Source organism: Notothenia rossii (assembly GCF_949606895.1).
Source record: "Notothenia rossii genome assembly, chromosome: 7".
NCBI classification, from domain to species: domain Eukaryota; kingdom Metazoa; phylum Chordata; class Actinopteri; order Perciformes; family Nototheniidae; genus Notothenia; species Notothenia rossii.
Genome location: NC_136905.1, coordinates 67,936,522 through 67,961,017, shown reverse-complemented (window position 1 = coordinate 67,961,017; position 24,496 = coordinate 67,936,522). Strand labels below are relative to the sequence as shown.

At 42.8% G+C, this 24,496-nt stretch overlaps 1 protein-coding gene across 2 annotated transcripts; it reads right to left on the bottom strand.

Moving 5' to 3' along the window:
• Positions 1-11,159: 11,159 nt before the first annotated feature.
• On the bottom strand, positions 11,160-19,828 carry LOC307046255 (thrombospondin-1-like). 2 transcript variants are annotated; one of them, XM_079692585.1, is made up of 22 exons: positions 19,651-19,828; positions 19,470-19,553; positions 18,614-19,173; positions 18,409-18,487; positions 18,144-18,233; positions 17,939-18,048; positions 17,512-17,637; positions 17,002-17,095; positions 16,727-16,900; positions 16,456-16,632; positions 16,188-16,361; positions 15,816-16,096; positions 15,511-15,729; positions 15,298-15,405; positions 14,735-14,894; positions 14,505-14,623; positions 14,077-14,311; positions 13,718-13,945; positions 13,360-13,631; positions 13,162-13,259; positions 12,918-13,057; positions 11,160-12,821 (listed from the first exon to the last, which is right to left on the bottom strand). In XM_079692585.1, exons 2-22 carry the CDS (start codon positions 19,531-19,533, stop codon positions 12,814-12,816), a joined length of 3,516 nt encoding a protein of 1,171 aa, XP_079548711.1. In that variant the 5' UTR covers positions 19,534-19,553; positions 19,651-19,828; the 3' UTR covers positions 11,160-12,813. The 2 variants fall into 2 exon arrangements, with proteins under 2 accessions (XP_079548711.1, XP_079548712.1); XM_079692586.1 differs by having other exon boundaries at positions 16,727-16,897.
• Between the last annotated feature and the right edge of the window lie 4,668 nt (positions 19,829-24,496).

Genomic DNA, 24,496 nt, shown 5'->3' with positions numbered 1-24,496 from the left:
TCCCCGTTTGGGGACGAGGAAATACCTGGAATAAAAGCCGCTCTGACTCTGTTCGGGGGGCACTATATTTATGGCCTTTTTTTCTAACAGCGAGAAAATATCCTGCTCTAGAATACGGGCCGACTTTCCCCGGGCTTGTGAATGCACAATGCCCGAGAAGTGAGGGGGGGTGACAGCGAATTGGAGTCTGTAGCCCCGTGATATCGTCCTCAATACCCAAGCTGAGCTTGTGAGCGCTTTCCACCTCTCGCTCATGAGAGGGAGAGGAGAAGTAGCCTCTGCCCTGCTGTCGGCTCTCTGTGCCTTCATTAGTTGTGTTATGGGGCCCTCTAGTGTCTGAACACGATAGTACTCCTGACTGACAACCTCGGCCGACACTGCGCATGCACGAGGTGATAGTGCATTGTCAGACTCGGTTACCGTCCGCTTGTTGAGAGAGGCGACAGCCCCCCTCAGAAGCGGCACAGTCTCCTGACTGTTTATTGTTTTTCTTTTCATTATTTTTGACTGTGCCCTTGGCTTCAAGCCTGGAAACGACAGTGGAATATGCTTTATTGAAAAACGTGGACATGTGCTTGTGTGACTTAGACGGGCAGCAGAACCTGCTGTCTCTAACATAAAGTCCATCTTCCTCACGGCGCAAACTTTGGGATGTCGTTTTGACATCACTCGAGGCGACGGGGAGTCAGGGGCATGGGTGGCCCCCGGAAGCACATTCCAGAGCAGAACAGGTGGGGCTGGAAAACAGGGAACTTCCAGCTCTTCCACCGAGGAGAGGAGGGAAGGCTGTCAGGCCGCTCTCTTCTTCTTCCTCGCCTGATGACCGAAGGTCTGGGTCGGCTGTGCCGGTGCAGCTGCAGCTGCAGTCGGAGCTGGGGACTTTCTTGGCCAGCTCGTCCTCGCCTCGTGCCTGGGTGGGGGACCTGGGGCGGGCTGTGGCTTTTGCCATTTCAGGATCTTAAACTGGGAGGGTCGTGAGGCAGCCTTAGCGAAGGTCTGTCGCGGGGCCGTTGGAGGTGGCGGCTGGACCTTCGGGGGAAGACAGATCTGGAGAGCCTCGTCTTCTCTCTTTTTGGCCTCACACAGCTGCTGCATCGAAGCCAGAGCAGTGCCAAATATACCTTCGGGGACAATTGGCATGTCCAAAACGTCCTCTTTCTCCCGGTCTGGTAGGTTCGTCAGGTTAAGCCACCTGGCTCTCTCCTACACTACCATCATTCCAAGTGATTTAACCGTGGCTTGGACCGAACAGCGCTGCACGCGGAGGCAAATGTCTGTGATCGCGGTAATTTCATCCCACACAGCAGGCTCAGGTTTATTTGTCATGTCTTCGCACAGCTCTGCTTGGTAAGCAGTCAGCATCGATGAGACATTGAGTGCCCTGACAGATAAAGCTGCCGCTTTGTAAGCCCGTTTGGTCATTACTGACTGAAAACGATCTGCTTTTGTCGGCAGTGTGGGGTTCTTGTTAGACGCCGAAGACAGCCACGGTTGGAGGTGGGCTGCAACAAGCGGCTCCATCGGAGGCATGCGAAGCAAGCCGAGTTTCTCCATACCCTCGAAATCCAAAGAGGAAGCTCCCTTGATCGGGGACTTACTGCTGAACGAGTGGTCTCTCCACGAGACAGACACCTCGTCCAGCAGCTCCGGAAAAACTGGGAGAAGTTGTCTTGCCATCCTCGCAGCCTGGGGCAAATTCTTCCCTTCGTAGCAAGATCTGGTGGTCTCCTTTGCTACTTCAGGGGATGTCCAGCCTGGACGCAGCGCGTTGGCACACGGCTTGCAAGTCCATGCTGAGACGGGGCGAAGTTGGCATGCTTTCGCCCGGAGGAGCAGACACAGCATCAGGCTTGGCAGCTTGAGCTGATGAGACGAAAATATCATCCTCGTCTTCGTCTGAGTCGGATAAGAGAAACTCAGAGGCACCCTCTTCGTCTTCCTCTATATAGTCCAACTCCAGGACATCCTCCGCGGGCGGAACCACGGTGAGGTCCAGCTGGGAGCCCCAGCTAGCCTCAGCGCAAGGCTCAGCCTCCGCGGCGGCTACCTCCATGTCTCGGTTGCCGGCCGGCACATCGCTAGACACGAAAGGGTCTCCTCCCGACAGGCTAGCTTGGCGCAGAGTCGAGCCTCAGAGCCTCCGTCTCCTCTGGTGTGAGGGAGAGAAGGGTCCATCCTCGAAAGCCGGAGTGCCGACTTGGAGGAACAGAACAGTAACTGGTATGTTACTGTTCGATAATCAAAAACCTTACCGTTAAAGAAAAAACAGCGGGCAGAGTTGATTATTAACTGGTGCGTTAATTATTCAAATCTGTTCGAAGCAAGTGTAGCCGGCAAGTGTACAGCGAACGAAAGATGGCTTTGAGTTGTTCAGTCTGTAGACGGTTAAGCTAGTCAGGCTACTGATAGTTTAGAGATGTGCTCCGAAGCGAGAAGAGGTGTTTGAATGACGCTGCGTTGTAGCGCAAGCTACTTAAAGGGTTGGTGGATTCCCTGACGTGGTCGTCAAGATCACCAGCCAATTAGAATTGGCGTAATGAGATTGATGCTTCTGAGGCATACGCGGGGAGGCGCATCCATAGTGAGACATCGAACGGAGTGTTATGAATGAGAACTGCTCTCATGTCAAAAAGCAACAGATCAGTGCATGCGCTGCATCGTCCAATCAGTGAGCGATACACAGTAAGGGGGCGGGGCGAGTGTCTGAGGATTTCACCGGAGGATGGTCTGGTGGTTCCTCGATTATCGCTCCTCCGTTATCGCTCCTCGATCCTCGGTCCTTCGGTACACATAAGGCCACTGGGACGCTACTCAAGATGGCGCAGACAAATCAACTTCCGGCGATACAGAGACCGAGGAGCGAGGAAATGAAAAATAACCGAAGTGAGACGCAGCCGCAGGGTGTTTCGAGGACGCTTGGTAGCACATGTCTTCCGAGTCACTTGCTTCAGAAGCCAGGCAAGAATCCTTCCTAGCCTCGGAAAACGAAGAATTGTGGAACAGGCTAACAGGTGTGCAGGTGTGCGTAATATGCAAGACCCCGCCTTAAATGGAGCGAGATCTCCGCCAAAGATTTGGAAATTGGTCCGTGCGCAAAGCATTGTGGGGATTTTAAGACCGCGGAGTCTACACATGTGCAGCCCCGACATTTCCCGCTACGAAGTACGCGGACCTCGGTAGAATTCCAAGTATGCTGGACATTGGAACAGTCCTTCGGCGGCACTCGATTATGTAGTATGCTTGAAATAGTGGCTCTGGAGCAGCCTTCCTCGACATTGAGAAACACCCAGAGTCTCTATTCCAGGAATGGTGGCTCCTTATATTCATTAATTGGCTATTGGTGAAGAAAGTATGTCGTCCATTGTCGCAGGGTGTGCGGCTGAGCTTTGCAGTTGTGGGTCGAATATACAAAAATACAAAAAATACAAAATAGTGCTAGCTCAGGATTAGCATCAGAGCTAATAAAGTCTGGTTACAGGTGCTAGGTAGCAGCTGCTGTTAGCTTAGCCAAAACCTTATACCAAAACATGACATTTATCTTAAATTAACAGCGACTGTAAATCACTATGTTTAGCCACTTTATTATCACTCTTTTAATCGCATTTATAGTAATAACGTCGTCACACCGAGAGATGGCCAGGCAGCATAGCACTAATGATGCTCTCACACACACCTGTTACTCCCGCCCCCAGCCAATCAGCAACTAAGCAGTATGTCTGACTTCTAAGAGTTAGCCAGGGGTCAGCAACCTTTTTGATATGAAGTGCCATTCAAAAATAATTATTTTATCAGCGTGCCGACGCTCGTGAACTGTCAACAGGAGGGCGGGGGGAGCCTTGCTGCGGGGAAGCAATGTGTGGACCTGTCAGCGCAACTTACATGATGCCGAATTTAAAGGTGACATGTCATGCTTTTCCGGTTATTACCCGTCCCCTTGTGTGTTATGAAGGTTTTTCTGCATGTAAACAGTCTGCAGAGTCAAAACGCTCTAAGTACACCCTGTAGCGAGTAAAACTCTAAAACGGAAAATACCTCCCCAAAACGCCTCGTTGGTGAAACGTCATCATGACGTCATTGTCATTTGATTCTTTCGGGTACGTGCCTGGAACTAAATGGGCCAATCCGTGGAGCCGTTACGTTACGTCGGCGGAGCCGTAACGTTAAGCCCCCGCTGATTGGTCCAAATTGACCAATCCACACACACACTCAGTGCAGGCAGCCCTGCTGATTTCTTCTCCCTGCTGCAGGCTGATAACAGATGGTTGGGATCGCGCGAAATTCTCTCTGCAGACCCATTCTCACGGCGTTTATCAACCTATAAACCTTTTTCTTACTCAATATCAAGCCACACTTATAATTTTTATTTCGGCTGCGACTTTGTGTGTGTTCAGGGTGAGTTTGGCTGTGTATCCCTGCAGCGAGCCGTTTAGTGGAGAAAGTGAATACTGCTGAATAGACATATTTTACAGAGATGCTGTATGCGAAACCAATGTGAGTTTGGAAAATTGCACAGTATTTTTCTATTTTAGTATACCTCAACAATGGAATTATGATCAGTAGAAATGGCCATGACACCTCTCCTTTAACAAACACATTTAAATAATTGGTTTAAACGGCATAATAATAAGGACGATCGTCCGTTCTGTGATTCTCCAGAACACACATGGCCAGTCCACCCCTGTGTAGCATGTTATTTCGATGAGAGATGAACAGATCGCCTCTGGGCTTTCAACTAAAGACACAGCCACGCAAAAACTGCGGCATTTGTACAGCTCCTTAAGGGTACCGCAATAGAGAACCCGGAAGTAAGTTAGCATTTTTAGCACTTCCGGTTCCTTCCTCCAAAAGCAATGCATTTTTTCCATAGGGTTTTGGAAAATAGCTCGAAATAAGGTCTGTGGTTGACACAAATTTAAGAGATAAATCACGTTTTGTTCTACGACATTAAATACATCAGCAGTGACCCCACTGGGGATTTTTGAAGAGTTTACGTGTATGAAAAACGATGGTTGTTACCGAGTGGCTGAATAGGACTACAGAAATTGTCGAGGCCGTTTTAAGTCATTACGCCGAACACGTTTGTTTTCCCCTGTGTTCTTCTTGAAAGCAAATACCTGCCTATCTTTAGTATCTGTATATCTATATCTGAGCATTAGAATCTGCATTTTTGAAATTGTCGTTTTTAACACCGTAGTTTTACAAATGATAGAATAATTAATTACCAGTGTTTTCCAATTTTACTCGGCAGTTCGTTTCGTTAGCTAACGTTAGCTAAAGCTAGCGCTACTAGTTAGCTACGCAATGGTTTGTTGCTTTGCTCCGGGTTACAGCCACAGGTCTTCGCATGAGACGTGCTTGTTCTATCGTTTCCCGGCTGATGTTTTCCAAAGGAGAGTCTGGATTCGTGTCATGAGGTAAGCTGACGTTACATTTTTGTCCATGTCACGGTGAAATGTAAAAATGGGTTGTGACTGTATCGCCGTTTTCGAGATGGCGCTGCTGAAAAGACCGCAACATAAGTAAAGATAATGAATACATCCTATTAAAACCTGCGTGGCTTATATGATAAGTCTAATTAGTACAAGCAGCATAACGTTTCACCATGTAACTAAAGATTGTAGTCAGGGAAATCAGTTTGACATATTGAACTAATAACAAATCACCTCTGGCTGGCAGAGAACTCTCTGCTCCATAGCTTCTCTTGGACGTAAAATCACATGTACATTTTACATTTATATTCAATTTAATATTCCATCCCTCACATACTTTTGTATATATAATAACTTATATTTTGTTTTTCTTGTTATGCTGCTGCAACACAAACATTTCCCAAATTGGGATCAATACAGTAATATCTTATCTTAATTAATTAAGAAATATAACTATTATAATTAGTGTAGCAGCTGACACCTATTTTCAATATGGATTAATCTACCATTTATTTCTTTAGTTCAAATTTCATCTATAAAAATGTCAAAATAGTGAAAATGTTCCCGAGACTTATCGAAGTGCAAGGTTATATCTTTAGATGTTTTGTTTTAGCCTATGTACTGCATGTCTTAATGCTCTTATATGTGACGGTGTGACTTCCATGAAATTAATATTTTATATCTTCCCAACAGACGGGCTGACAGGAAACCTAACAATCTAACAACCACAACATTGCAAAGGCAAGTAAATGTAAATTAAAAACAATTCACAATTTTTTTATTTCTTCTTCTTTCTTGCAGTGAGGTGAAGCTGACCTTGCACTTGGTGCCAGTAAGGATGTTCCTCATGCAGGCTGAATGTTTCTCCTTCCTTACTGACAGCCCTTGATTTGCAATGCTTCACTAATTGTCATTTCCCTGGCTCTGTAGGGACACTTTACCTCCAGCACAGCGGAAGACCCTACCAGACCATCTGGAGATGCCCCCAACAATCCTGATAGGGAGAGCCACAAATCTGACTCATGGACCTGCATCTGGGTTGCAGTGGTGAATGCCCTGACGCCCTCACATTCATTCATAGTCCCCCACTGTACAGACAAAACACCATCAAGGGCCTGTTGTTGCCCTAGCACCCTGGCAATAAAGGAAGCAGTCACACACTTTGACCTCAGGACAGCTCCAAAGTTGCTGGCAGTCAACCTTCCTTTCCTGAACAAATGCCAGTTTGGGTTGGTTCGCTTACCAGTGGTAGCCACCTGAATTGCCCTCTGTTGCTCCTCAGACAATGCCATGCTTGCCACAATTGCCTCAGGTCCCTGATGCCCAACAGATTTGATAATTTCAGGAACAGTAAGTGTTTCCAAGCTGCAGTGTTCCTCTTCTGGCTCGGGGGAGAGAAGCCAAGAAATTCCTGAAAACCTGCCCCCGAGTCTGTCCCTCAGCCAGTCACGATCTTCGGAGGTGGGCTCTCTTGTGAGCGGGTTAAATTAGTTATTGGTTTCAACAGTCACATTAAAACAGTTACTAAATCAGCCTACTATCACCGAAAGAACATATCTAGGATTAAAAGACTAATGTCACAGCAGGATTTGGAAAAACGTGTCCATGCTTTTATCTTCAGTGGACTGGACTACTGCAATGGTGTCTTCACAGGTCACACAAAAAAATCTATTAGAAAGCTGCAGCTGATTCAGAACACCGCTGCTCGAGTCCTCACTAACACTAAGAAAGAGGATCACATCACTCCTGTTCTGAAGTCTTTACTCTGGTTCCTCACTAACACTAAGAAAGTGGATCACATCACTGTTCTGAAGTCTTTACACTGGCTTCCTGTGTGTCAAAGAATAGATTTCAAAAATACTACTGCTGTTTATAAAGCACTGAATGGTTTAGGCCCAAAATACATTTCTGACCTCCTGCTAAATTATGAACCATCCAAGTCTCTCAGGTCTTCAGGGACGGGTCAGCTTTCTGTCCCCAGAGTCAGAACTAAACATGGAGAAGCAGCGTTCAGTTATTATGCTCCAAATATCTGGAACAAACTCCCAGAAACTTGCAGGTCCGCTAAAACTCTTACTACTTTTAAATCCAGGCTGAGGACTTTTCTTTTTGTCGCTGCTCTTAATTGAACTATTAATATCTTAGACTGCACTGTAACTTTTATCCATGTATTTTTTCTTTTAATGTGTATTTTATGAGCTTTTCTTTTAATGACTGATTTTAAATGCCATTTTCTTAATGTCTTTCATTTTTTGTAAAGCACTTTGAATTGCCTTGTGTTGAAAAGTGCTATATAAATAAACTTGCCTTGCCTAATAAAGATTTCATGTGACACATACAATTGATTTGTTGATGGGAATTCATGTGAATAAATTAACTCTAGGTTAACGGTACTCTTGCTATCACTACTCACCGACTTGTCCCTCATGCTAGCCCTGACAACACCGGTAAGCACACCTTCATCTAGGCTGCCCTGTTGTACGTGTCCTGACTTGTAGTGGTTCTCTCCTATCTACACTCTTCTTGTCATCTTTGTAAAACGATATCACACTGGTAATTGACACAGCCATGACTTCTAGTTAAATTCAGTGTGGCTCAAATGAAAAGCTTTGTTAAAATATGCAAGCACGCGAAAGTCAAATTCAGCTTTATTGTCAAAAATTCGACATGTGTTATAGCCTACATCCAGAAATATCGAAATATCGTTTCCCACAGTGTGACATGTATACATAAAACAAAAAGGGCCTAGATAAACGTGGTATACATTAAACAAAACAAAAACGGGCCTAGATAACCGGGGTATACAGTTTAAAATTTAAAAGTGTTCAAAGTGCAGTTTCAGTGCAAGTCAGTTGAAACGATCTTAAGTTGGCGTGACGTTCAAGTAGTGCAACCCTGCTGCTGTACTGGCTTGTAGTTCGTTTATAGCATAACGTTAGCATTTTGCTTCTGGCGACTAGATTTATGATTCAAAAATTATAAAAGTAGGGTTGACATGTGGAGATTATCCGGCTGAACAAAACGTGATCCCTCTCTTAAATGTGTGTCAACCACAGACCTTATTTCGAGCTATTTTCCAAAAATCCTATGGAGAATTTGCATTGGTTTTTGACAAAGGAACCGGAAGAAGTTTAATTCCGGGTTTTACGACGCGTCACTGCGGTTCTCTATTTTTGAAGCGCTTTCCTCTGTGGTAAAACGATCAGCACTGCACCACGGAGGAAAGCGACAGAAAGCCGCCTGGAGTTAAATAGAGCGGGACTGCGTTGCGGGCATGGCTTCCTTCTGCAGGTAACGGGGAAACGAGCTCTGGCGGCGGTCTCGTTCAGGATCCGAAAATAAAATGTTAATATTTTGCACACTTATTCCACTTATTCCTAGTGTGCCACTGGTTACGGCCAATGGTGGCACGCGTGCCAGGGATTGCCGACCCCTGAGTTAGACTGTGACAAACAACAATATTGGATGTCCAGGCTTTTTGATATCTTATGTCATTGAAACATAAAACATGGGTAGGCATAGATAATGGTAGAAATATGTCCAAAATATTATGGTATTATGGTGATTGACATTATTCACCCACGGAACTATGGGTTGGGGTATTGTTCCGCACGGACATTAGTGAGTTGACCGGACTTCCTGTTTCCCCCGGTCTTACCTTACCGGGCTGAAAGCTGTTTACATGTTGTTCTGATGTTAAATAAAAGTCTAGCTTGTACCTTCGATACCCCGCCTCCGACTCCCGTCTCTCGGCACTACAGTATACATTTATAAAACAAATAACAGATTGATCCTTCTCCAGTTCACACGAGGAAAGCTTTAACACCTCACCATGTTCTCTGCACCCTTGGTGTAAGTGTAAACAATGTACTTTTAAAACAAACTTCTTCCATGTGTAAATAGTTACAGACATTTAAACACCATTACGTATTTTATAAATACACACATAGAAACAAGAAAATTGCCTAGTTTAATAAAAACTAAATTACCCAGGGGGTTACATTTAATACATTGTCCACAATGTGTCACAACTGGGACATTTTTAGTTTGAACTTTTGGCATAATGAATGACAGCTGTTATTTTTCAAATCTTAATTGGGCTCCATGTTTTCAATATGCAGCTGGATTGTCTCCCATTGTTTTTATCTATGTTTATGGCCCTGCATGAAGAAACAGAAGCAGCAGGGCCACCCTTTGTATTAACCAAAGTACCAAAGATTAGAACAGTAAATTGCTGTCATTAAATCTAATAACCGGGTACAGTGGCCACAGGATGTTCTACTCCACCCATAAACAAGTACTCACACTATATTGTATTAACTTTAAGACCTCTCCTATAAAATACAAGATATTCGGGACAGAGAAATGATGTGTGCTCCACAGGAGTGACGGTAGGATCCACTTTAGCATTCCTTTCATTCCTGCCTCTATAGGTGATCTGCTACAGAGTGGGCCAAATTAGTAGGATCCTATTAACCCTGTGTGGCCTCTTACCAGCTTAATTTTCATATAAAAAAACAGGATTCCACCTGAGATTACCAACTTCAAGAGTGATGCTTTTTGGTTTGTTTGGAAGATTTATTGAGCTTTTGACACGGTTATCCTGCTTGCAATATGTCTGCACCTGGCTGACCTCACCCCTGCCTTTCTCTGTCCTAGGACTAGACACCTAAAGGCCTGTTCACCTCTCTCTTCACCGAGTTCACACATTCCGACCCCTTCTAAACGACAGGTATTATGTCACATTCCTCTAGACAAAAAATATGTTGGCCAGGTGAGCCTCCAAGGTCAAATCCCTTCAAGGGCCTTGCTATCAGTGAGACATGTATATCTTTACCAAGATCTCAACAGACACCTCAGCACATGTTCAAGAGCACACGCAAGCACTTTCCAGACTGACACCACTTGATCATAGTACCATGCTTTTCTTATAACCATTTAATAGATACACATGTAGCATATGTATCAGTTTGTCCTTTTACTAAAACAATTTATATAATTGACACAAGATATCTTCAATAGGGACAATATGCTGCTCATTTGGGGTAATGGAAACACAGTGAGCTCAGTGTGGTAAGAATGAGGTCACTTCTAATGTAAAGAGAACCACGGCATTCTGAGACTGTCTGGGTTTTCTGGCACAACCCTCACTGGTGCGTTAGATTACAGCTCTTTCCAGGCCCTGTTAAACATCTAAATTAGCAGTCAGAGTTCTGCTTGCTGATGATATACCCTTGCATAACAGTCAGCGAGTGGTAAACCCAGTCCACAGAAACCTCATCTGCTTTGATACGTTTTATTAAGACACTTTAAATGCACATTGTGAAGAACAGCCATAAGTTTTCATCCCCAAAGACAGTGAATTTATCACTTAAGAGTGCAAAATTCCATATGTCTGAATCTCACATGGAGTGTTGTCGTTTGAAGGTGTAAGGCGAGCTTGTGTCATGTGTAATCAGATCTGTATGGATGAGCTGTGTAAGTGGGCTATACTTCATGTTGGATTTTCCTGCTGTTGACTCCCAAGGATACTCCCTTTCTCCAAAGCTTCAGCAGACTCAATAATGGATTCCAGTTGCTCGACACAGCATGGCTTCACTTCTCTTACTTTTCTAGGGAGAAGAACTTTATCAGAGTCTGAAGTAACAAAAATCTATGAGAAATAAGTTTTTGAGTTTTGAAACAACTCAACTGAATGTTTGCCAAAAAAGAAAGAAACTGTGCGAGATCTTCTTTTTATCCTGAAGTGTTTATTGTTCACTTGACATTACAAAATACAGGTAGGAGTATAAACAGCACTTTGGGTAGAAACTATAGTACAAAGTTTATAGAAAAGCTTCACTAATAATAAAAAAAAAAACATACAAAAAACGAAAATAACAAAGACATCCTCATGTCAGTGTGCAAATATGTTTATACAGACAGAAACGCTTCCATATGAGGCTCCGCTTCTAGATAAATTATTTAAATAGCATATATCTACACAAATGAAATAACCTCCACATAAAACAAACAAAATAATTTATCAAAACAAATGCACAGGAAATACACATAGCAAAACATAGTCAAGAAAACATTTCTTTAATCCTTTACGATCCTGCTTGGGCTTCTACAAAAATATCTTATATACAGCATATAAATGATACTAAAGTCTTGCTTAAAAAAGAAAAGAAAAAAGAAGCCAACCAATTTATACTCTGTTGCTAAGACAAATGATTCTTGTCTATCGCTGACCTAAATACAAAAGGAATTAATGAGGTAATATTTGTACATAAAGGGTTTCCTTTGATTTGACCTTGTCAGAAATGTACACACAAGCTCAGGCACACCAGTCATGCACACTGTGCAGCATCATTACACTTTTTACTTTTATCGGCCAAATGAACCGCCAAATCTTTCCACAGGCAGATATTTTATTTAAAAAAGGCAAAATGGAAGGATGCAGAGATGAATGAGAATCAAAGCCTTTAAAATGTGTAATCATACGAACTTACTATGGTTTACTCATGGCAGGAAATAGACTGGCCCTCTCTGTTTACGTCCCTTGACACATTCAATAAAAATTAGAGGTATTACCATAATATTAGCTAATTATTGCTATTCCAAAGCAGTGGTCAGTGCCTCTGCTTTGGGGCCCTGTGCTGTCCTGAATTTTGTGCTCTCATCGTTTCTTCTTGTGGTCTTTCCTGAGAAGATTAATATTTCGGGCCAGACCTAAGCCATGACACCTGATATACACAGGTCTGCGAGAGGGTGGGGTGGTGGGTCGTTGATAGAAATCAAAATAAACCATTGACGTGGTTGTCTTCATAACTATGCTTCTTGAGTGGCACACATGCACAAACACACAACATCATTCACTCTCTTTGATAGTAACAGTCAGTCCATACTGTCCATGATCCCTCAACAGTTCCTTCAAGGGGTATATAAAACCCGGCCTAAGAAAATCCTCCTACTGCTCTCTTTTCATACTGAAAAAGCATCTTTGAGTCCAGAACAGATGTATATTAATGCTCAATAATAATAATACTTAAAAAAAATAAAACATGGAACACTCTTCCCTTTGGTCCCTCATCCACAGAGGAAAACCTCCAACCGTTCAGGTGTGCAAAGCAATAACATCTAGGCCCCCCCTTCAATGCTGACCATAGCAACAAAGTGAGAGGGCCAATTTCTTCTGAGCAGAGCTGCACTCGCAATTTTAAGTTTGGTGCAGAATCATCATTGTACTTTCATTTGGCTTATAGTCCTGAGGTCAGTTTACCTCTCATTAGCTCACTTGTTGATCATTCCTCCAATGTGCAGTTTCCAAAATAAAAAAAGTTGACGAGATATCAATCCAGGTTTTATACTATATCTTCATTCTGAGTAGTCTGAAGTCCAATTATGTGTCTGAAAGAAATTAAACAAAGAAAAATGTTTACAATTACCGTCTAAGGTGATGTGAACACTCTTTTTTAAATTGTCAAACCAGGTTTATGTGCTTACCTCTGCATTCGTATTTGAGATCTGAGAAGTAAACCATCTCCTGAGAGAAGACGTACAAGCCTAGTCGCCCACCAGCATATGTTTTGTCGTAGATGTTTCCAGAATCAGCCATGATTCTCTTGCCTTCGTACATGACCACTCTGTTGGAGAAAATGTAATCACATGAGCCCGTTGCGAATTCTAATATATATGGTGCAGATATTTAGTTGAATGAAAGGGCATTCTCCTGAGGCATTGAACTCACCTTATCAGTCCAGTCTTGGGTCTGTGGGTCAGATGCCATCTGTAGGCGGTGAAGTCTTTCCAGCCGATGTTCTTTGGGTCGTGCCACAGAGTACGCACCTGAAATGGATGAATTGTAATGGTTAAAATTAGAAAAGCTTCAAACATTAGATAAGCGTCAAACGATGTTTCCAACCTAAGTCAATAAATGTTCTCTCACCTGTCCTGCGGTGTCTCCGGTGTGCCACAGGGCGTTCCTCAGATGCTCACCAGGCCCGGTGGTAGAGTTGACCACTTGGATTGTCAGGCCAGAGTAGCCTTGAGCTCTTGTGGGGGTGTGGGACCAGTAGGTCTGTGTGACCTGTTTCCACATCACTGTGTAGAAGCGTGAGCTGGACTGGTAGCCAAACACGAACCCAGCATAGTCATCATCTCTTTCTGTGTTGATGAAGAATGTTCCACTGAAGTCCACCGCGCTGAACTCATCAAAACCTGAATCAAGATCAAAGACGGGTTAGCAAATTGTTCGGTATTTCTTTGTGACCATGCAGTGAGATGCCTGTCTGTGTATAACATACCAACAGCAATGCCAGGGTCGCAGTTGACAGTCTGCACCAACTCCTTGCCCTGATGCCGGACCACCCAGTTGGGGTCAATCTGTGAGGTGCCCTTGGGGTCCAGAGGAACCATTTGGAATCTGCGGAAGTCTGTTTCACTAATGGCAAAGTTCTCAGGGCACACGTCATGGATGTCCAGAATATTGTCTTGGTCAAAATCGTCTTTGCAAATATCACCCCGGCCATCACCTGAGAGGAAAACATGGACATGGTAATCACAAAAATGGACGAGGAGCGACAAACAATTAGCTATTTGTCAGATAAATAGCACCAACGTTTCAAAATACCACATGTGAGACAATATTGGGAGACTAACTCACCATCAGAGTCCAGCTGATCAGGGTTAAATGCCAGCCTACAGTTGTCTTTGTCATCAGGGATGCCGTCGTTGTCATCGTCATGGTCACATGCGTCACCCTTGCCGTCCTTGTCGTGGTCTGCCTGGTTGGCATTGGCAATATAGGGGCAGTTGTCCAAGTTGTTCTGGTGACCGTCCTCGTCAATGTCCTGGTTGTTGTCGCACTTGTCTCCAATGAGATCTGAGTCAGAGTCGATCTGTGGGAGAACGGCATTCCTTTATGATGAGATTTCGCACTCACAATACAGACCCTTGTCCTCAATTCAAATAAATCCCGTAACTGTTTTTTTTGCCAGATTCAATATGAGAGGTGCTACTGATTTAAATGTAGCCCCTTGTTAAAGCAGATCAATATATGTTACCAACGATGGCTTGTAAAGGAAATATTACCTGATCAGGGTTGTGCTCCAGAGGGCAATTGTCACAATGGTCTCCCACCCCGTCCCTGTCGGTATCTCTCTGGTCCTCGTTGTAAACAAATGGGCAGTTGTCGTCCTCGTTCAGAATGCCTGTTTAATCAAATTATACAGATCTTAGCCTTCAGGGCGATATAACAACTTTTTCACACAGAGTTAAGCCATGAAAAGAAACTTGCATAGAATTTGTAGAAAAGCACTTACCATCGCCATCAATGTCAATAGCACAGGCATCACCCTCTCCATTGTTGTCAGTGTCGGTTTGGTCAGTGTTCGCCTCGTGCACACAGTTGTCACAGCTGTCGCCAATGTCATCTCTGTCTGCGTCATACTGCCCGGGGTTGTACACTTTTGGGCAGTTATCCTAAATATTTAGAGAAATATCAAATTGCAATTAAATTACTTGAATGGGTCCTTCTCATATAAATTATATTTATAGGAACAAAACTGCTTTCCATGGCTTGTTTTCCCTCAAACTTGTGCTGGAATGTGATATTCCACTGCAAGCAAGCTGGTAATTTTTTACCACAGCATTTTTCTTGCCCAACTTTCCAAATCCACACTAAGAATTATGGGCAACAGGCCACCTCATCTTCAATTCTGGCTTTGTACTTTGCTACATGTTTTCCACTCTCTGGTGAAAGCACAAAAACATAGAGACTTAACATTCCTACTACCCAAAGGAAAGATGGCTGCTGCTGATTGCTATGTTTGGTCTCTGAGGAAAGCGCACTTTGGGGTTAAAATAAACTGATGTCATGACTCACCCTATCATCGGGGATCCTATCATTGTCATCATCACTGTCACATTCATCACCCAGACCATCTTTGTCATGATCTTCCTGTCCAGAGTTGGGGAGGTTGGGGCAGTTATCCTACAAAGGAACAAAGGAGTGGTTAAGGATGGAATCATCACAATAATAGAGTGAAAATAGGTAAAAATAGCATTTTGTATTTCTGCCTTTGTGGGGTCTGGCTACCTTCTTGCAGTGGTAGGTGGCGTTCTCCACACAACGCAGGTCAGTATTGGGCCATCCATCAAGATCACTGTCCTCTCCGCAAATTCTGCCATTTCCGGCGTAACCTGGCCTGCACTCGCAGCGGAACATGGTCTCGGAGAAGACGCCCAAGTAAACGCAGTTTGCATTTTTATGGCAGTCGTGGCTACCATCTTGGCAAGGGTTACGGGGTTTGCAAACCTAAAGAAAAGAACAGGGAATTTAAAAAAAATGGCTAACAGCTAGCCTATTAGCTACACACATAGAGAGCAAGTTCTTATACCAACCTGTTTCTTAGCAGTTGCCTGTTCCACCCCTCTTCCAAAAGGCTGGGGACCGGAGAAGCGGGCGGGGCAGGGCAGACAGTTATAACCAGGCTGAGTGTTTTCACAGCGATGGACTCCGTTAAGTGTGTGGCAAGCATCAGAGACTGCTTTACACTCATCGATGTCTTTGCAAGCGACGCCATTCCCAGTATAGCCAAGAGGACATTTGCCGCACTTGAAAGAGCCGTCGGGGAAGCTGGTGCACTTTGCGCCAGGAAAGCATGGGCTGGAGAGGCAACCATCTGCAGAGGAAAAGACATTGAATGTTAAAAAGGTAATCTGTTGTGAATAATGACATATTTATTTAACATTAGTAAAATCCTAAATCCTTACCAATTGGGCAGGCCTTTTTGTTGCACAGTTGGGAACCAGTAGCATCACCACCACACTCCTTTCCTCCATATTGGGCAATGGGATCATTGCAGAGACGTTTGCGGGTCTGAAACCCTCCACCACAGGTAACACTGCAGGTGTCCCAAATTGACCAAGGTCCCCAACTGCCATTGACTTAAAAGATTCATAAAAACCACATTCAGTATCCTCCCTTGAATTAGGACACATTACAATTCCGTATATACTTTGATACTGAAATGTAACTCACTAGGACAGGGGGACTTTTGGCAGATTTCTGTTTGACGTCCATCTCCCTGGCAGTCCATGCCACCCATCTGGGGTGTGGGGGAGTTACAGAGGCGTATCCGGGTGATGACCCCCTCCCCGCAGGTCACAGAGCACGAAGACCAGGGTGACCAGAAGCTCCAACCACCATCCTGTTTGACTGTGAGCAACGCATACAAAATTAATTCATCATGATCTCAAACGGAGAATATTTTATATCACAATGGCTGTGGGAAGAATGCAGAGTGACTTACAGCGTTTGTCACATTCCTGGGGGTAGCAGTCACGGGTCTGGACAGAGGTGCCCTCACAGTTGTTGTTGATGCGGTCACAGGAACGTCCGCGCTGCTGGATGCCCCGACCACAAGTCACAGAACAATGTGTCCAGTCAGACCAGGGGGACCAATCATCCTCTGCTTCGTCGCCTGCTTTGTAAGGGAAGACATAAAGTTACCTTGGGATAAGATTTTGCGAAGGAATGAAACAACATTTGGGTAAAGGTTACGAGCAGATTTAAAAATAGGCTTACGGTCACAGCGAGGGCAGCACTCTCCGTCGGGCACGGTGGCATTGGCGCATGGGAGCAGAGGGCAGGAGATTTTGCGACACACAGTAGCAGAGTTCTGGATAGAGGAACGGTTGAATTAGTACAAGAATAATGAGTGAGCTCACTGGTTGACTGGCTACAAAAAACAGGCTTTGCTGGGGCTAATCCAAACCTAATTGCTATGTTTCCCAATGGAGTGATCTTTATCACTGACATGACACTTCTGTTGTGGTGATATAAAACATAACCCTCACCAACACTCTCACACTCAACTAATTACACAACCTTCACTAGCCTCTTGCTGCTTTGTTGCTAGTTGAGTTAAGTGTTGATGACATTTAGACAGTAGCGATTTGGCTCTAAAGGGAGGTGCTAACATAAACACCATAATCACTTCATTACCCCTGGGATAAAGGAACACAACAACGTCATTCCTCGACTGATTTTTGACTTGTTTAAGTGTTGCATTCCAGCAGGTGTGATGACACTTACCTGGCAGGTGCACTCGGTGCAGCCATCCACAGTCCATTCTTCTTTGTCATTGTGCACGATGCCGTTGTGGATGCAAATGCCACTGCGGATTTTCATTTGGTTTCTGATGAGATTGCTTTCATCAGACTAAAGGAAAAGAGAGAGAAAGAGTTGCTCAGGATGGAAAACTTCCCTCGCCAAAGTTCCAATACAAATGAATCACCGACCGACACCGTGATTATGACATTGCTTGAAACTAGTGGAGCAGTGCAAGTGCATACGACGGCCAAACATATTTGTGTATTCACATGGGTCTCATTAAGAACTTGGCCAGGGACTGCCATTACAGCGACAAGTGGCTACACACTGGGAACGTGTGAAATGGAAGTGGAGGGGAAGATGGAGATAGGGGTAAAGAAGGACTAAAAGACAACCTGATGGCCCTTACCACTTTGCGCAGATCGAAGGTCAGCTGTTTCACAACCAAACCGAGTCCCTTGAGCTCCTTAAACATGCCGGTGATGTCGTCACAAGAGAAGCCGCAGACAGACTGCACATCTGAAGGAAAGAAGAGTCCAATAAATGACTTCACTTCTTAAAGATTACAACTGAGGGAAAGAGAGGGGACACAGTAAGGGGAGGAGAGGCCTCACCTTTGGCTTTGTGCCCGGTGTAATCATTCCTAATGGCAGGGCTGGAGCCGTTGATTGGGTTTTCCAGGGTCATGACATCAGTTAAAGTAGCTGTAGGGGGGGAAAGTGAGGTTAGACACATTCATTTCTGTTGACTGAAGCACAATTAGTTGGTCAATTTATATCATTAATTACATTTGCTTATTATGCACTTGAATAGCAATCACTTGGTTAAGAGAAATTAATATATATGTTTCAATATATCTGATCTATTTTCAAGACTTACCTCCATTCTGGCATCCCTTATTTCTCAGTATGGCATCAATAGTGGTTCCAAAGACAAAGCGCACATTTTGAAGCACTCCCTGAGGGGACAATACATTCCAGTTAAGATAAATATAATTGTAATAACCCTATCATTTCTTACATTACTTATTCTGTAAGCACAATATATCATTTTCATCATTGAGCTAAAAGATTGTGTAACTTACCATAAATCTGTCCCTTACAGCTCCTTTTCCAATCCTGAGCTTGGCAATGTCTGCCACCTCCGGGGTCAACACTTGAGAGATTGGCAAATCCATCTCTGATATATTGATCTCCACACAGCCGACAAAGAGCTGCACCCGGTCATCCTGAACAAACAGGGTGATGTTCTTCCATTGTCCGGTGGCCAAATCTGCATCCTCGATGGACACGACCTGCTGCTGGGTCACGGTGGAGTAGACCACATCCAGAGTGTTGGCCTTCCCGTTGGAGATGATCTCAAATACAGGTCCAGATCCATCGTTCTTCTCGATGGTCAAAAGGCTTCCCCTGTTTTTCTTGAACTGCTTCAGGTTGACCAGGAGGAGGAAGCCCCTCTCAGCCTGGATGGAGTCGAGGAGGTCCCTGAGGGAGCTGTCGGGGACTTGGGGGATCAGGTCTGGGTTGAGGACTTTGTATGCAGGGCTGTAGGGATCTGCACCTTTCACTATACTCACTCCATTGTGTCTCTTGCTTACCCGGGCCAGATCAAATAAGTCATACACACTGCTATCATCTGGGCTCTCTGCAGTCAAAGAAAATAAAAAAAAGCATTGTTATATTTCTCATCAGTGTGCATGAAAACGTTTGAAAAAAATACAAAGAAACCCCAAAGTCACAAGGGAAGAAATATTGACTATAATCCAACAAAACCTTACAGAAATACAGATTTCTTATTATATTTTTGATTTATGTTAATATAAGATATTAAGATTATAATTTCAGTTAAAGTCCCTGCAGTAATGACTAGTGTAAATATGGGATTACTTAACGTTTTTACAGGTGAAAAAAAACTATTAAATTCACGTTTTCCATCCTCACCTGCCAATCTGGCGCTTTCACAGCTCCAAAGCATCAACAGCAAGAAGATGCCACACAGCATCATGTCGATATCTCAAGTGATCCCTATTGAAACCAAGAATACCAAACACGCCGTTAAGGGACACATCTAGGCTGCATCATCATCAATAAATAATGATAATAATACAAATATTCTACAAACCTTAAAAAGGAAAATTCTCTCAGAAAATAGTCAATAAAAAAGTCCTTGATTGTCCGATTATGTATCCCGTTTTTCTTCCTTCAAGTCTCTTATAAGCTTTTCGTTTTTTGTAGAGGTCTCTCTGTGAGCTCCTGTCCGGGATTTATTCCGTTGCTTTGACTTATTCTACTGACTTATCCTCAGATACTGCTGCTATTTAAACATGTTGAAGACATTCCTGGAATCCGCATGGACCAATGGGAAAACTGCGGGAGAAAAAATAGGGACGGACTTATTTTCTTACCTCACAGCCAGTCAGAGTAACATCCGCGACGCACACACTCAGGGGAAAAATGCATTCCTGAGCCCTGTTTCCATCACCGGACAAAAATCTCATACACGCTCCAAAGCCAAGTCTTGGTCGTTTCCGGTCAAATAATAAAAGTCTACTGATTCGTCTAGCAGTCTTAATTTTATAAAGCTGTCATTTTATACAAAATAAGAAATAATATATAGGCCAATAGATTCCTTTTTAATATGATCCAAAGTAAGTTGGCCAATTATGTCGGTAGACTGGTAATACAAAACCACTTATGAGTGGATTTAAAAGTCATATAAAAGATTAAATCATATTCCATAACCCTAAAGTTATGTGTTATTTCCAGCTCATATTTAGCCTTTAACATACTTTTTACTGGTTTAATATGGTGTGTTTTTAATAAATGATTTTCCTAGTCTGGCCGCCAGGGGACTCATTGAGTAATGAATGCAATGAAATGGTCTTCAAATGTGAGTTAAGATGAGGGATGCATGGGTTTGGGTTCCTGTATAATAGTAAAGTGTAGAAAGGGTGGGGGAATACAACGCCATATACATGCCCACACCAAGTTTTTTTTAAGCTTGAAATATAATTATACAATAAAAAAATATACTAAATACATAAAATACATTGCTGTGTTGTGGCTGTGTTATAAGAAAGAAAGCAAATAGGTGGAATAACCTCAAAAAGTGAGTTGGAAATAATGAATTTTATTGAGTGTGTGTGTTGAAGATCATGGATATATCCAAACATCTAATCCATATTATCATTTTATTTTAATGTTAAATACAGAAAGCCAAAGATATGACATGAATGAGAAGCCTTCCTATACAATGATGTGCTTTTGTTTAAAACCCTTGGTTAGAGCCTCTACTAAAGGGTCACAGGGCAAATGTAAGGCACTGTGACATGATTAATGTGGTAGAAAAAAGGACAAAATGTTCTCCTGTCTAAACTTTTATTTGCAAATAATTGGACACTTTATACCTATTTGTAACTTTAATATTTAAATTAATGAAACCATATGGGATGCATATTTTTGACTGGCTCTGAGAAGGGGCCATGGTTAAAAGGATTTGGAAACACTTTTTCGAAATGTTAAGCTGAAAGTGAACTACTAATGTGGCAAAAAGCATGAAATGTTGTACCTGAAAACAGGTTATTACGTGTGTAAACGTACTCTTAACTAAAAAAAAAAATTGAAACGGTTCACAATTCATTTACTTTGATACTCTCCACCACTTTTTATTCCATTCAATTGAACTGTGTATTTCCTTGTATTTTAAAATTCTCATGAACTCAAACATTTGCTTAGATTCTGTCAAATCATGACATCACCAGGCAGATGAGGTCTAATATTTACTGCTGAGCATTTAACCTATAACCTCTCTTTCTCCTTTCCAAAACAACTCCTCATTACAGACTTGTGTCACGTCAGCCGCATGACCAAACATGCATTTGTGCTTTTTTTTAAAAAACTTTTTGAATCACGTCAGAAAGCAAACTTGTGGATAAAGAAGGAAGCTAAAAAAGAAAGTGAGTGTGTAACAGTGACAAAAGACTTATGGAAAACAGGGGAGGGAAGCCCAGAGGCGCCTATGTGCTTTGACGACTTTCCCTCTCAAATCCAGGGACTGTCTAAAAATAGTTTGGATATATGGACCTTAGAGTTTTTTTGAGACTCAACATCTGGATACCTGTTGTACAGCCAGTGTACAACAGGAACTCTGATTTTGTTACGATCTCTGTGACATAAAGGATTTACAGCGTGTAGGGCTCACCTTGGTGAACCAAAGGCCTGCAGGAAGTCACGAAGCAGTAATGATGCTTTACTGCTCCAACTGTCCTTCATATGGAAAATGGCTTCATGGCTGTGAAATGGTATGAAGGTGGGATAACAATCTTTGGTTTCATGGGAAAAGTTTTTGAGATATCATAGGAAGGTGCGACTGGTCACGTCGCAGTAGGCGTGACCGTGAGCTCACAGCGTGGGAGGTGTTACTGACAAGACTGTGTTGGAGGTGCAGAGACTTGCCAAGCTCTGATGAATACCCACTGCAGTGAGCCAAAGCTACAGCAGAGACAGATAGCAAGTGTTTACTCTCAGCGTATTCCCTGGTGTTAGTTTCCAACTGGGGGCGCTTATACGCTTGTCAGTGAGTGGGAGAGCTCGTTTGTGTTTAATCGCAGAATTTCTCTGCTCCTTCCTGCATGGCCTTGAGATAAAACACTTAATACTAACAGAAAATGATTACATCATTTAGTTTAGTGTGTTTACAGGATAGGATGTCCCAGAATATGGAAAATAGGAACTTCATAATTCATTTATAAAATGCATTTCTGTCTGTCATAGCTCAAAAGTCTTTTATATTGAATGTTGTAAACACAAAAAATGTGGATGGTTGTTTATAGATTAATTTAGATTGGAGCACCGACAACAACTTGAAAATAGAAGGGCTGTTATAAGTAAAACATAATGTGGGTATCCCCCCTGTGATGTATCTGCTCAAAAATGTAATGGGTTCTTTCCTGGCAAATGTTACACCATTCCACCAAGTTACATGCAAATAATGTCAATATTTCTTCCGTATTCCTGATGATAAACAGACAAACAAACAAACCAAGAAACCACACTGAAAACATAACCTCTAAGTTACGGAAGCTACCTTGGCAATGCAAACCAATCGAATAGCAGAAAGAAAGAGATTTACATTTTCATAAACACCTTCACAGAGATCAATGGAATATCTCGACATATGAGGCATAATAAGATAAGCTGTCTGGCAGTAAATTAATATTTATTGCACAGACAAAGTGTTATCAATATTATCATCTAACTCTCGACAAGAAAGCAAACAAACATATTTCCAAAGATATCAAACTGTTTCTCTAACTCCAGATCTTCAGGCGATCTTCAACATGCTCAGGCACAAACAGATTTGATAGACCTGGTATTTCTAATATGAAAATAGGGCACCCCGGGGCACATTCAGAGATAATTCTTAATGATGCGGATTGATAGAAAGAAAACGCGTTGCCAAATAGGCTAGTTACTGGTAACAGGTGTTCAAAACATCTAAACCCCATCAAAAAGAAGTGATACCGACAATAAGGATCAACAAAGAAGGAACTCTATGGCAACGTTATTAATATTGCCCTGTATTAAACATTGCTATTTACTTCGCCTCAGGCTTCAGATGGTTGAAGCAGCTGGATGATCGACAATTGTAGGGTAGTAGGATGAGACACTCACCAAAATATGGGGTTATAGAAGGGGATTTTGCACGTGTCAGCTAAAGGACACAAAGTAATCAGGCACTTACAGTAAGTGCTTAAGGAATGAAATAAAACTAAGCCTCAGCGCTGTTAGTGGTAAGGATGGTAGCTCTTTTGAGTGCTTAACAATTGTTATGGGCACTTAAGAGACAAAAGCAAATCTCATGAAAAAATATAATTACACTGAAATAACAAAGTGAGAACGAGAGATTTTTAAGTTTTCTAAATGCTAAATCTGTGCTATTTTGTGGGCTGTTTCCAGTTAATTTATTCACTCCTAGTCCTAACTAAGCCTAAATGTATTTTTCCATATTTAAAGCTGCATCAGTCTTGTGTTTATGACAGCATGGTAACAGCACGCTGAACTGGAACAACATCTGAGGATGGGCAGTTTATAGGAATGATATGACGCAGTAACGCAGTGTTATCTTACAGACAGGTTAAGACTTTCTCCTGAGTTTTACCTTCAATTACAATGACTAATACATCAAATATGTAAAGCCTGTGCCACCAGCAACCTGGATAGGCTCCATTGTGATGTCCCCTGCGGCTGTAGTTTCTAACAGCAGAATAGCATGTGTATTAGCAAAGAAAGGTGTGTATGAAAGAGTAGCGTGTATTAACCATTTTTATTTGACAAGTGGGCCTTGTTTAAACTCATCATTCTTATCTGCCACAAATTAGCCCCGGGGGAGAGCAAGCTTGGGTAAGTCATTTTTTTTTGGGAGCAAAAGTGGAAAGAGTGAGTAAGAGGCATATATGGCTACTAGTCACGGACAGAACAACATGAGTCACTAAACAATCAGAAGGTCACCAGAAAAGATCATAACTGTTCATCTTTTATTTTGGGAAAACTGCTGTTTTGTGTTAAAGTCACTGACAATAATCCATGAACCCAGTATGGCCAGGAATATATTGAACTTTGTGTGCGACATTCTTTACAACAGTAACAAAATCCAATTTCCCAGTGTGGCTGAATGCTCTTCCAAGGGAATTTGGGAATCAAAAGATATCATTTGTGAAAGAGAAGCCGTGTGTTGCCAGATTAAACACTTTTTCTATTCTTTCAGCTGTTTTGTGTACGGCGCATGCCAGATGTCTAAAATGACTTGGACCTGTTGTCAGTTGTAAATCATTGTTCGTAATCCGCACTTGGCCTCGGAGGGATAAAAGAGGGAAATATGGATATTACCGGTGGCTTTGGAGCTGGCGTATCATGGTGAAAAACGATGTCCTGTGAAACAGCATTAAAAGAACCTGCTAATACGGTAA

Coding starts and splice junctions, on each gene's coding strand:
- LOC307046255 (XM_079692585.1), bottom strand. CDS start 19,533: ATGATGCTGTGTGGCATCTTCTTGCTGTTGATGCTTTGGAGCTGTGAA. Junction 16,097..16,187: donor CAAAAAGGCCTGCCCAATTG/GTAAGGATTTAG, acceptor TTTCCTCTGCAG/ATGGTTGCCTCTCCAGCCCA. Junction 14,312..14,504: donor TGGAGCACAACCCTGATCAG/GTAATATTTCCT, acceptor GTTCTCCCACAG/ATCGACTCTGACTCAGATCT.